Below are 14584 nucleotides of genomic sequence, written 5' to 3'. Positions count from 1 at the left end.
CTGACACGCTTCCCCAGACTGCACAGATCGTTATGATGTGGCGCAAAGAGACAAACTGTGCAGGGACTGAAGACATCATGAGAATTCTGTCATCAGCGTGAGAATTGGCTGAATGTGCACAGGAGTACACGTGCATGGTTCCTTGAAGGTCAAGTCAAAGGTAGATAAGGTGGTCAAAAAGGCTATTGGCACATTGGCCTTCATCAGTCAGAGTATTGAGTATAGAAGTTGGGAGGCCATGTTGCAGTTGTATAAGACGTTGGTGAGACCGCATTTAGAATATTGTGTTCAGTTCTGGACACCATGTTATAGGAAAGATGTCAAACTGGAAAGGGTACAGAGAAGATTTATGAGGATGTTGACAAGACTAGAGGGAGAGGTTGAGTAGGCTGGGTCTCTATTCCATGGAGCGCAGGAGGATGAGGGGAGATCTTATAGAGGTGTACAAAATCATTAGAGGAATAGATCGGGTAGATGCGCGGAGTCTTTTGCCCAGAGTAGGGGAATCGAGGACCAGAGAACATAGGTTTTAGATCTTTAGATTCTGGAGTAGTTCCAGAGGATTGGCGGGTAGCAAACGTAACCCCACTTTTTAAGAAGGGAGGGAGAGAGAAAACGGGAAATTACACACCGGTTAGTCTAACATCGGTAGTGGGGAAACTGCTAGAGTCAGTTATTAAAGATGGGATAGCAGCACATTTGGAAAGTGGTGAAATCATTGGACAAAGTCAGCATGGATTTACGAAAGGTAAATCATGTCTGACGAATCTTATAGAATTTTTCGAGGATGTAACTAGTAGCGTGGATAGGGGAGAACCAGTGGATGTGGTGTATCGGGACTTCCAGAAGGCTTTCTACAAGGTCCCACATAAGAGATTAGTATACAAACTTAAAGCACACGGCATTGGGGGTTCAGTATTGATGTGGATAGAGAACTGGCTGGCAAACAGGAAGCAAAGAGTAGGAGTAAACGGGTCCTTTTCATAATGGCAGGCAGTGACTAGTGGGGTACCGCAAGGCTCAGTACTGGGACCCCAGCTATTTACAATATATATTAATGATCTGGATGGGGGAATTGAAGGCAATATCTCCAAGTTTGCGGATGACACTAAGCTGGGGGGCAGTGTTAGGTGTGAGGAGGATGCTAGGAGACTGCAAGGTGACTTGGATAGGCTGGGTGAGTGGGCAAATGTTTGGCAGATGCAGTATAATGTGGATAAATGTGAGGTTATCCATTTTGGTGGCAAAAACAGGAAAGTAGACTATTATCTAAATGGTGGCCGATTGGGAAAGGGGGAGATGCAGCGAGACCTGGGTGTCATGGTACATCAGTCATTGAAGGTAGGCATGCAGGTGCAGCAGGCAGTAAAGAAAGCGAATGGTATGTTGGCTTTCATAGCAAGAGGATTTGAGTATAGGAGCAGGGAGGTGCTACTGCAGTTGTACAGTGTCTTGGTGAGACCACACCTGGAGTATTGCGTGCAGTTTTGGTCTCCAAATCTGAGGAAGGACATTATTGCCATAGAGGGAGTGCAGAGAAGGTTCACCAGACTGATTCCTGGGATGTCAGGACTGTCTTATGAAGAAAGACTGGATAGACTTGGTTTATACTCTCTAGAATTTAGGAGATTGAGAGGGGATCTTATAGAAACTTACAAAATTCTTAAGGGGTTGGACAGGCTAGATGCAGGAAGATTATTCCCGATGTTGGGGAAGTCCAGGACAAGGGGTCACAGCTTAAGGATAAGGGGGAAATCCTTTAAAACCGAGATGAGGAGAACTTTTTTCACACAGAGAGTGGTGAATCTCTGGAACTCTCTGCCACAGAGGGTAGTTGAGGCCAGTTCATTGGCTATATTTAAGAGGGAGTTAGATGTGGCCCTTGTGGCCAAGGGGATCAGAGGGTATGGAGAGAAGGCAGGTACGGGATACTGAGTTGATGATCAGCCATGATCATATTGAATGGCGGTGCAGGCTCAAAGGGCCGAATGGCCTACTCCTGCACCTAATTTCTATGTTTCTATGTTCCTAATTTGAGAAATGACATTCCTAATTTGAGGAATGACATTCTTGCTATTGCGGGAGTGCAGCGTAAGTTTACAAGGTTAATTCCTGGGATGGCGGGACAGTCATATGCTGAGGGAATGAAGCAGCTGGGCTTGTACACTCTGGAGATTAGAAGGATGACAGGGGTCTCATTGAAGGATTGTTAAGGGTTTGGACACACTAGAGGCAGTAAACATGTTCCCGATGTTGGGGGAGTCCAGAACCAGGGGCCACGATTTAAGAATAAGAAGTAAGCCGTTTAGAACGGAGACGAGGAAACACTTTTTCTCACAGAGTGGTGAGTCTGTGGAATTCTCTGCCTCAGAGGGCGGTGGAGGAAGGTTCGCTGGATGCTTTCAAGAGAGAGCTAGATAGGGCTCTTAAAAATAGCGGAGTCAGGGGATATGGGGAGAAGGCAGGGACTTCAGCCATGATCACGTTGAATGGCGGTGCTGGCTCGAAGGGCCAAATGGCCTACTCCTGCTCCTATTGTCTATTGTTCAAGGTGAAGGGGGAAAGATTTAATAGGAATCCGAGGGGTAACTTTTTCACACAAAGGGTGGTGTGTGTATGGAACGAGCTGCCAGAGGAAGTAGTTGAGATTGGGACTATCCCATCATTTAAGAAACAGGCAGGTACATGGATAGGACAGGTTTGGAGGGATATGGACCAAACGCAGGCAAGTGGGACTACTGTAGCTGGCATATTGTTGCCGGTGTGGGCAAGTTGGGCCGAAGGGCCTGTTTCCACACTGTGTCACTCTATGACTCTATTACTCTATACATGTTCTCCAGAGATGCTGCCTGACCCGCTGAGTTACTCCAACACGCTATTGGCCGCGATGTTTGAGGCTGGAGCAGGTTAGAACATCAGGGAGGCGATGGCGTCTAGAAAATGGATCTGATTTTCAACGAAAGCAGGGTCGTGTGCTAACCCCAAGGCTCTGGTTGAGTTGATGAAGAGTGTGTACTGTTGACGTTGCTTATAGTTCTGCGAGATAGGGACCCGCAGGGTGGTGAGCTCTGACTTTGGTTTGGCACTGTCCAGTGCCTGGGTGCCGGAAGCTGTGTGTTGGGCCGGGGCGGAGCGGCCAGGTGGGTGTAGGGGTGGCCGTCTTGTGAAGGGCAGCTCTCCTGCCCGCTCTCCGGTGCCCTGGAACCGGCTCTCTGCTCTCTGCCTCCTCGGCGGCTCTTCATGGACGGGCTCCTCGGCTGAATCAGTCAAAAAGTGAACAACATAAAGAAGAAAAACAAATTAATTGAGACCTGGAGTGAAAGTCCTCTGGACCTGATAAGCTACTTAATACAATAACTGGACGTGAGAGGGTGGGACATGGGAGACAATTTAAACCATGGTGACGTGAGATAGCGGCAGCAATAATAAATTATTTCAATTACCGCTAATGAGCTCCTAGGAACGGTGCGGGAGGTGACATTTCCAGCTCAGCCACATGTCATCAGTGCTACCGAGGTAGAGGCACACCTCAAAAATCCCAGTGTGCAAAACCTACAAAGAGGTTCCCCTAAACACCAATTTGTTTAACTCTGGGGGGAAAAAGGGGGGGTGCGACCGCACCCATTGTACCCCCCCTTCGGACAGCCATGTGAGGACACTGTTGAAGGCTAGAGAGGAAATTACAAGTGCCCTGGCTAAGATTTATGTCATCAGGTGCCAGAAGACTGGAGGGTGGCAAATGTTTTGCCACTGTTTAAGGAAGGCTGCAAGAAAAAGCCTGGAACTACAGGCCAATGAGTCTAACATCTGTGGTCGGAAAGTTACGAATGAGTATTCTGAGAGATAAGATGTATATGTATTTGGATGGGCTCAGTTTCATACATTGGAGATCGTGTCTCACGAATCTGATTTGGTTTTATTAAAGATGTGACTTCAAGAGTCACCAGAGCTGTCCAGAGCTGTAGACATTGTGTATATGGATTTCAACAAGGCATTTGACAAGGTTCAGCATGGTAGGGTTGTTTGGAATGTTAGATTGCATGGGATCCAAGGAAAGTTCGCTGACTGGATAGAAAATTGGCTTTGTGGAAGGAAGCAGAGGGTAACAGCGGATGGTTGTTGTTTGGATTGGAGGCCTGTGACTAGTGTTATCTACATCAATGATTTTGATGAGGACATACAAGCATGATTTGTAAGTTTGCTGATTACACTAAAGTGGGTGTTATTGTAGATAACGAAGATGGTTGTCATACATCACAGCAGATTCTTGATCAGTTGGACAGATGGGTTTAGGAATGGTTGGTGTAGTTTAACACAGAGAACTGCGAGGTGTTGCATTTTGGGAAGTCTAATCATGGCAGGACTTGCACAGTGAATGGCAGGGCTCTGGGGAGTGTTGTAGAGCAGAGGGTACAGGAGTGCAGGTACATATTTACATGAAAGTGGCGTCACAGGTAGAAAGGGTGGTCAAGAAGGCTTTCGACACATTGGCCTTCATCCATCAGACTATTGAGTATAGAAGTTGGGAGGTCATTTTACAGTTGTACAGGACATTGGTAAGGCCACATCTAGAGCATTGTGTTCATTTTTGGTCACCCTGTTGTATGAAAGATGTTGCTAAGCTGGAAAGGGTGCAGAGAGATTTACGAGGATGTTGCCAGGAATCAAGGGCGTGAGCTACAAGGAGAGTTTGAGCAGGCTAGGACTATTCCTTGGCACACAGGAGGATGAAGGATGACCATATGGAGGCCCATAAGATCATGAGAGGATTAGATAGGGTACATGCACAGTCTTTTACCCAGAGTAAATGACGAATCAGATGACATAGGTTTAAGGTAAGGTGGGAAAGATTTAATAGGAACCTGAAGGGCTATTTTTTTTGCAAAGGTAATATATGGAACAAGGTACCAGAGAAGGTAATTGGGGCAGGTACTATCACAATGTTTAAAAAACAAGGATAGAATAGGTTTGGTGGAATATCAGCCAAACGCAGGCAGCTGGGATTAGTGTAGTTAGGGCATGTTGGTGTGGGCAAGTTGGGCCGAAGGGCCTGTTTCCATGCTGTATGATTCTACTGATTAGACTATGACGTAGTGACTCTTAAATGTGTTAACAAATTGAAGCCACTACTTTTGAATCTATATTTGTTAAGTAATTTGCTCCTTTTTGTATGTTGGCCCTTGGATGTATTGAAGACATTGGCCATACTGTTCCCAATCAATCACTTTTCTTGCTCCAGTTTATCAAATTACTTCTCTAATAAACAGTGGTGCAAGTTTACCACTGCATGATCACAAGTGTCGTATGACATGCACTGCCAATAATGGCATTGTGGTGATATCTGGAACAATCACATGTCAAAGTTAACAAAAATGCTTATGTAAAAACAGCACATACACATACGTGAAATTATGATTTCTTGCCTATTTATCAGGGAAAAATCCAATATCTTTTTCACTATAGCAGAAGCCCTTCTGCAGCTCACCATCTCTTTCATACCTTTTTTTAATATGACAACAAATTGATTTCTTCCATTTATCTATCAGATGTGTAATACCAAGTCTACCAACTTGAATACACCAAGTCAACGAGTAACCATATGTTATTTTTAATCCCTCACCAAGGCATTAGATTTGAATTAATTTTGGAGTAATTATATTTTGTATTCTTTTTAAATTCAGAGAAAGAGAGTGACTATGTCAACTACTATCAAGGCTTGTGGGATTGCTCGGGGGACCAGGCTGATGAACTGTCTTTTAAACGTGGTGATGTCATTTACATTGTTAACAAGGTAAATTAATACTATGCTTAAAATAATTAATTGTTTTGAAAATGAAATAGAGTTTTAAACCTGCATGCCAATGATCGGCAATTGTAAAATTGTATGTACAATTACAGCATGGTGTTTACATTCATATGTTTTTCGCAAAATAAAACCAGTTGTATTTCTTTGAAACAGATACACTTCTTAGTACGGTCTTCAGGTGGAAGATCACCTGACGACAGGTTATTATGAAAGCATCTGTAGTGTCACTGCAGTATTAAGTTCTGCACTGCATCTCTGTTTAAAGCAGAGAAATATTAGATAGATCACCATTATTTTTAAAGTTTCAAAAGCACTTGACTATTGATTATGTCGTTTTTATGTTTTCCATTATTTATTCTATGTAATGTCTTGTATTTTATCTGGACCTCGAGCCTGTAATAAAAAGTAAGTAAGTATTGTAAATGCAGTGATTTGACATGAAGATGTGTTGTAATGCTCAATAAGCTAAGTGAGGTCCGTTTACTAGAATCTGAAAATAATTGAACACCGTACCAGAAATCTTGACAGCAGTGAAGAATAATTGTTCACTTAACATTATTTAAAAATAGTTTACGACTATGCATATTTAGATTCCCTTCCAACCATTCCAAAAATAAGTCTTTAATTGTTTGTATTTATAGGAGTAACTGCTGACCATGCTTTGGAAGGTCTTTCTTACTAATACTGTGAAGCAGTTGGTGTATTAGAGGTGTGACATAAGCGGAATTTGCCTATCATTTGTAATGATTCATAATTTCATTTGTAGTGATTTTGTTTTGGTGCTTTGGTATTGTGACATAGAAAATGTTCCAGTCAGCAAAAGAAAGGAGTTGTTGACAGGCAATTGAAATTTATTGGTAGTAGAATCAGATAAAGAAACAATGGACAGCATGGCGACTAAAGGGCATTGAAATCATTTAATGCCCCCTCTTTCCTGCCCTTGCACCCTTCCCCATTCTTGTCAACCATTGGCTCCCTATCACCCGCATTCTTAGATAAACACTGACATGCAAATATAGAGCAACTCGTCCAAATGACAGGAACTCATGTTTTACTTCAAAATGCTTTAAGTGATCAGCAAATTGTCATTCCCTATTGCACAAAAGTCCAAATTTGCCTTCTGTAATTGGCTCATTTGCCATGACTAGGATGACAGAGTTCTTGATGGCTTGTTCCAATAACTTTGGCAAATATTTCATTTGCTCAAGAGTCGAGTATGCTTAATTGTCAAGTGCAGCAGTATTGTGAAATCTGTATTTTCAGCACCATAACAGGCTTGTAACACAATACACATAGAACATATATAATAAACAAAATTCAATAAAATAATAACTTAAATACCAGTGATTTGTGATCCCTGAATAACCATGTCAGTAAATAAAATGTTTTTGAAAACCCATAAAACTACAGAAACAAAGTTACTCCCTTACCATTAACAACTTGTTACAGAGGCCTAATAGCTTAATGTGCTGTTAAAAAAAAAAGACAAAGTGGTAGAGTAATTCAGTGCAGGACATGGATAGGTTACATTTTGGGTCCGAAAGGTCCAGTGTGAATAAGGGTCCTGATTCAAAATCTCACCTATCCACGTTCTCCAGAGATGATGCCTGATCCACTGTTACTAATGGTGGATCATGATCTGTTACCAACAGTGCACAATGACTATAGTGTGTTCCATATCCAAAATGTGCTCCAATTGCTCACCATGCCTATTCCAACAACTCCTCTCGAGCCAGCAACATCTAGCAAAGACAAAGTCAGCAGGTGCATGAGAACAGGAAAATCTGCAGATTATCCTCCAACCCGCGCACCATCCTACTTTGGCAGTATATCACCATGCCTTCACCGTCACTGGGAGCTAAATCCTGTAAAACTCTTTACAGAGGTATTGTGGAAGTAACTTTATGAGCGGAATGAACAATTATGTCATAATGGTGCTCTACTGAAATTGTACTTCTGGAGTAATATCTAAAGTGTCCTTTGTTTTGTAGCAACAACTGATTCTGTACCATAAGTTGTAGAAACCTCTGGTGCCAGCATGGAGTTCAATGGTTGGGAACATTTGATCCAAAATGTGCTGGTTTTATGTCTTACCAATTATCTACTCCCACACCAGTAAGATAGTCAGTAACAGAATTTGGCAACATTTACCTAAGATGTCAGAAGTGTTAAAAATAAATCCTACGATGGATTTTTAGTATTAATGTGCAGTTGAGTCACAAAAAAGCTGCTTTTGGATAATATGGGCAATCCTTTGGTTGTTTAGTTTAGTTTATTGTCATGTGTAATGAAGTTCAGGGAAAATCTTTAGTTGCGTGCTAACCAGTCAGCGGAACGACTATAATGCTATAAATCGCTATAAATGTTTGGAGAATAATCATCTGTGACAAATAACATATTACTCAGTTTATTGTACATTTGTAACGAATTCCAGAAGCATGAGTCGCTTCTTTCACTATGACACAGACCTGCAAATGTTTATGAATTTAAAAACTTCCTTGTACAGATCGGAGATTTAATTTTCTTATGTGCTCAATTTTTTTTGTATGAAAACAGATCAATATTCACCCAAAACAAAGGCTGTGAATCACAGTATGTCAGATTTACAATTTACATCTGAAGAAGGGTCTCGACCCGAAACGTCATACATTCTTCCTCTCCAGAGATGATGCCTGTCCCGCTGAGTTACTCCAGCATTTTGTGTCTACTTACAATTTACGCCACCTGGTGCACATTAGCCAGCTGTGTTATTAATATGTTCAAAGGAGAATAAAGCACAGGCCCAATATGAATGATTTTTATTTATATTTATTGAATATTTGACAGTCTAAACCACAACAAACTAAACATTTTGAAAAATGAAAGTTATTACAAATGAAATTCACAAAGTGTAGTTAAATTTCAGATTTGATGTGGATGTTGCAGTAAATCTGAGGTTTAATTAAATGTGTTCCTTTGCCTAGATGCTGATATTCTAAAATGATTTAAACATTTTGAGAATTATTTTGACAACATTTTGCTTTTCATTCCTTTCTGTGAATAAGTAAAATTATTATTTTTGCCGTTTAGGTGTGTGCTAGATGTTTTCAATGCTGCATACAATATAATACCAGTGAATTGGCACTGAACCAGTTGTTGGAACCACAGGTGCTCAAGTCCTCAGCCCCTGCAGGACTTCATATTCTGTACTGCCCTCAAAAACACTGTTACCTACTCAATAAGAGTTAGTCAGACTGGACAAACAAGTTCTGCTCTTGACAAAGCCATGCTGGGTTTCTCTGAATCATCCCTGCCTTTCAAAATGCCCATAAATCCTGTGTCTCATAATTTTTTCCAATAACTTCCCTACCACTGATGTCAGGCTCAGGATCTGTAATTGTTTGTTTTTTCCCTGTTACCCCTCTTGAAAAGGGATCAATATTTGCTGTACTCAAATTAATTTTTACCACACTTGTGGCCAGCAAATGCGTAGAGATCTCAGCAGAGCCCCAGCAATCTCTTCCTTTGCCTTTCGTAGCAACCCGGAATAAATCTAATTTGGCCTGGGAATTTTACCTGTACGACCAGCAGGGCATTGAGAACCTCATCTATATTTATGAATACTTGCATTAGGCTTTTACCTTCCCCTTCCCCGAGTTCTCCAAACAAATTTTTGTTTTCTTCGTAATGAAAGGGGGATCTCGCATACATCACCTGGCTCCACACACAGACTGTACCCTTGCATGGATCCTCCTCGAACCCTAGTTATTCTTTTGTCTTGATTATACATATAAATCCCTTTGGATTTTCCATAATTCTGTCTACCAATGATATTAAATTGTGACCCCCCACTTTGCCTTCATAAGTTCTTTTTTAAGCATCTGGGTGTGCATTCTCCATGCGGAGTTTGCTATAACTGAGGAGCTATTGAAGTTTGCCAGGCAGAATAGCACAAATATTGTTTCAACAAGGAGGTCATAGAAATTGATTAAGAGACAAAAGTAGAGTAAGAATGTAAACTTTCAGAGAACATAAAGGTGCACTGTGAAAGCTTTTACAAATATGTAAATAGAAAATAATTAGTGAAGTCAGGTGTAGATCACCTGCTGTCAGAAGCAGGGAAATTTGTAATGGGGAATCGGCCAACCCCTTTGATTCAAAATGTATTTTTTACACTTGTTCAAGCAGTTTTCTAGATTTTAGTTTTCATTAGAGATTATACTTTTCCTTCAGTATCTCTTCATTGTCATTATTTTACTTTTTGTACTGGTTTATGGAAAATTAAGAATTCTAACTTCCTGATACTGATCTTGATTCCACAAAATAATTTTTTTTGTGGAAAGGTTCAAGGATTTGGTTACAGGTAAGGGACAAAAATGACGAAATGTATAGCTCTTTGGAAATCTACAGCACAGAGCTACTGATTTCTACAGTTGACAGTGTTTGGGCCATCTGCACATCACCCTTTTGAGAGAGATTGATTGCCAACTTTCAAAAGCTAATCATTCATTTTGTGATATTGATATTGCTTTCATTGTAATGTGAAGTCTAGGTGTTTCCTGAGATTCTTGAAATTCACCAGAGAAACAAAGTAGAGATCCAAAAATTTGCAGATTGTGTATCAAAAATCAAATTGGAAGCAGAGGTGATAGTCACCATTTAGTTGAGATCTGCATCAGGACAACTGAAATGCTGAAACATTCTGTGTCAAAGATAACAATGCAACTCGGGGGTCAAAATCAATTTCTTATCTGCTGATACATTTTGTTCACAATACTTATACTGACAGATTATATTATACATGATGATATACGAAAATAGGTGGATGGGCAGGTAGTGCAGAGAAAGCAGGGACTCTACAGAAGAGCTTGGACAGGTTGGGAGAGTGGGCAGAGAAGTGGCAGGTGGAATACAGTGTAGTAAAATGTACAGTCATGCATTTTGGTAGGAGGAATTGAGGCCCAGACGCAGGATTCCCAAAAAGGTAATTTGCAAGTCGAATCCATAGTGAAGGCAGGCAAACGCAATACTAGCATTTATATGCAGGTGCAGCAGGCAGTGAAGAAAGCGAATGGTATGTTAGCTTTCATTGCAAAAGGATTTGAGTATAGGAGCAGGGAGGTTCTACTGCAGTTGTACAGGGTCTTGGTGAGACCACACCTGGAGTATTGCATACAGTCTTGGTCTCCAAATCTGAGGAAGGACATTATTGCCATAGAGGGAGTGCAGAGACGGTTCACCAGACTGATTCCTGGGATGTCAGGACTGTCTTATGAAGAAAGACTGGATAGACTTGGTTTATACTCTCTAGAATTTAGGAGATTTAGAGGGGATCTTATAGAAACTTACAAAATTCTTAAGGGGTTGGACAGGCTAGATGCAGGAAGATTGTTCCCGATGTTAGGGAAGTCCAGGACAAGGGGTCACAGCTTAAGGATAAGGGGGTAATCCTTTAAAACCGAGATGAGAAGTACTTTTTTGCACACAGAGAGTGGTGAATCTCTGGAACTCTCTGCCACAGAGGGTAGTTGAGGCCAGTTCATTGGCTATATTTAAGAGGGAGTTAGATGTGGCCCTTGTGGCTAAGGGGATCAGGGGGTATGGAGAGAAGGCAGGTACGGGATACTGAGTTGGATGATCAGCCATGATCATATTGAATGGCGGTGCAGGCTCGAAGGGCCGAATGGCCTACTCCTGCACCTAATTTCTATGTTTTCTATATACTAGAATTCAAAAACAGGGATGCCATTCTGAGGCTCTGTAAGGCGCTGGTCAGGCAGCATTTGGAGTATTGTGAGCAATTCTGGGCCCCATATCTGAGGAAGGATGTGCTGGCTCTGGAGATGGTCCAGAGGAGGTTTACGAGAATGATCCCAGGAATGAGTGGGTTAATAGGTGATGAACGTTTGAAGGCACTGGGCCTCTACTCGTTGGAGTTTAGAAAGAGGAGGGGGGACCTCATTGAAACATACCAAAAATTGAAATGGCTGGATAGAGTGGATGTGGAGAGGACTAGTGTTCGTAGCCTCAGAATTAAAGGATGTTCCTTTTCAAGAAACACTTATCAAGAACACACCTAGCAAATTCTGCTCCACCTAAACATTTGGCATTTAGAAAGTCCCAATCAATATTGGGGAAGTTAATATTATCTACTGACACCCCTGTTGCTTTGGCTTCTATCGGTGATCTGTCTACATATCTGTTTTTCTATCTCCATCTTACTACTGGGGGGCCTATTATACAATCTCATTAGAGTGCTTGCACCATTCTTATTTCTGAGCATAACCTATATTGCCCCAGCAGATGAACCCTCCAGTATGTCCTCCATGAATTCCAGTCCTCCATGAATGCCACCATGACAGTCTCCCAGATTAGTAGAGCAACTCCTCTGCCTTTCTTTCCTCCCTTTGATTGGCAGCTGAAACATCAAAACCCTGGGATATTGAGCAGCCAGTTGTGTCCCTGCCACAGCTACGTTTCCACAATGTTCAAAACATCATAGCCCCAAGCACCGATCCAAGCACTGTTCATATGCTTTCCCAACTATACTCCTTACATTAAAATAAATATACTTCAGCTGATCAGTTTTGCCATTTTCCTTCACCACCTCCTGCCTGCCCTTCTTTTGAGACTCACTGGTCCTAACCTGTACTTTCCTATCATCCTTCCAATTTATGACCACTTACTCTGGCTCCCACCCCCTGCCTCTCTAATTTAAATCCTCCCAAGTAACATCATAATTAGTAAGTTTGCAGATGACACTAAAGCTGGCGATATTATCAACAGTGAAGTATAATGGTGTGTTGATCAACTGAGCCAATGACCAGATGGTGAATGGAATTTAATTCAGATAAATGCAAGGTAAGACAACCCAGGGCAGGATTTACAAAGTAGATGGTATGATCCTGGGGAGTGTTGTATAACAGGGAGACCCAGGAGTACAGGGGCATGTTTTCATGAGAGTGGTAACAAGGGTTGACCAGTTAGTGAAAAAGACATTTAGCACACTTGCCTTCACAGGTCAGGTAGTGAGAACAGGAGTTGGGACATCATGTTTCAGCTGTGCAAAATCTTAGTAAGACAGAGTTTGGAGTACTGTTGTGGTTGCCCTGCTTACAGGATGGATGCTATTTAACTGGAATGGGTGCAAAAACATTTACGAGAATGTTACCGAGTCTGGAAGGTTTGAGTTATAAGTTTAGGCTGAGTCATGATTCCTTGAAGCATAGGAGGTTGATGAGTTATGTAAAATCTTGTGGACTGTAGATACGATGAAAAGCAACAGTGTTTTCTTCAATGTTAGTGAGTCTAAAACTAGAGGGCATAGGTTTAAGGTGAGAGGGGATACATTTAAAAGGGATCTGAGCAGCAACTTTTTCACACTGAATGTGGTGCATATATGTAAAGAAGAGTCATTTACACTATGTGGCTTTACTCCAGTTTATTCATACTGTACATACATTACTGCACTAGCTGTACGTGGTCTGTCACGGGAACTAGAGAGAGATCAGTGGGTGGGGAGGTTGTAATTATACTCGTGATATGGGGAGTGGTTAGTAGTGGTGAGGTCACTATGTTAAAGGTACATGCACATGTCATCTACAATATATAGAGCAGACTGCCAGAGGGTGGCAAGTGGTGGAGTTGCTGCCTCACAGCTCCAGAGACCCGGATTTAATCCTGACTCTGGGTGCTCTCTGTACAGAGTTTGTATGTTCTCTATATGATCATGTGGGTTTGCTCCGGATGCTCCAGTTTCTTCATACATTCCAAAGACATTCAGGTTTCTAAGTTGATTCATAAAGCTAGAGTAACTCAGCGGGTCATTCAGCATCTCTGGACAAAAAAGGAATAGGTGATGTTTCAGGTCGAGACCCTTCTTCAGACTGAGAATCAGGGGAAAGGGAAATAAGCAATATAGACGGTGATAGAGAGAGATTTTGAACAAATCAATGAAAGATATGCTAAAAAGTGACAATGATACAGGCCATTGGTAGCTGCGGGCGAGGTGAAATTGAGTTACAGGCAATGAAACACCAGGACGGCAGTGAAACTGGTACAACAACTAGGGTGGGGGAGGAACGGAGACAGAGGGGATGCAAAGGTTACGTGAAGTTAGAGAAATCAAAAGTCATACCGCTGCCAAGTAAGCTGCCCAAGCGATATATGAGGTGCTGTTCCTCCAATTTATATTTTGCCTCACTCTGACAATTGAGGTAGCCCCAGGACAAAAAAGTCAGTATGGGAATGGGAAGGGTAGTTAAAATGTTTGGCAACCAGGAGATCATGTAGGGTCAGGCGGACTGAGCGAAGGTGTTCAGCGAAATGCTCGCCCAGCCCACGCTTGGCCCGCCAAAGAGTCCACACCTGGAATAACGGATGCAGTACAGGCGGTTAGAGGTGGTGCAAGTGAACCTTTGTTTAACCTGAAAAGACTGTTGGAGTCCCTGGACAGAGTCGAGGGAGGAGGTATAGAGACAGGTGTTACATCACCTGCAGTTGCAGTGGACAATATCTGGGGAGGCGGTGGTTTCGGTGGGAAGGGATGAGTTAACCAGGGAGTTACGGAGGGAACGGTCTCGGCGGAAAGAGGTAGAAATGGTAAAATGTGACTAGTAGTGGGATCCTGTTGAAGGTGACGAAAATGTCCGAGGATTATGTGTTGTATGCGATGGCTGATGGGGTGAAAGGTAAGGACTAGAGGGACTCTGTACCCATTGCGGCTGGGGGGAAGGTTGTGCAAGAGCGAAGCTGCGAGGTACCGAGAGACACATGTGAGGGCCTTATCTATGATAGAAG

General features: G+C 42.2%; 1 protein-coding gene across 1 annotated transcript in view; it reads left to right on the top strand.

Moving 5' to 3' along the window:
* Nucleotides 1-14584, top strand: part of skap2 (src kinase associated phosphoprotein 2) — a 240483-nt gene that overhangs the window by 193341 nt on the left and 32558 nt on the right. Inside the window, exon 11 of the mRNA XM_055659744.1 lies at nucleotides 5682-5791. Within this exon, the coding sequence (XP_055515719.1) occupies nucleotides 5682-5791 (110 nt within the window). The remainder of the gene's footprint in view (nucleotides 1-5681; nucleotides 5792-14584) is intronic.

This window comes from Leucoraja erinacea, chromosome 2, assembly GCF_028641065.1.
Source record: "Leucoraja erinacea ecotype New England chromosome 2, Leri_hhj_1, whole genome shotgun sequence".
NCBI lineage: Eukaryota > Metazoa > Chordata > Chondrichthyes > Rajiformes > Rajidae > Leucoraja > Leucoraja erinaceus.
Note: the sequence above shows the minus strand (reverse complement) of the source record. Positions and strands in the feature narration are given on the sequence as shown.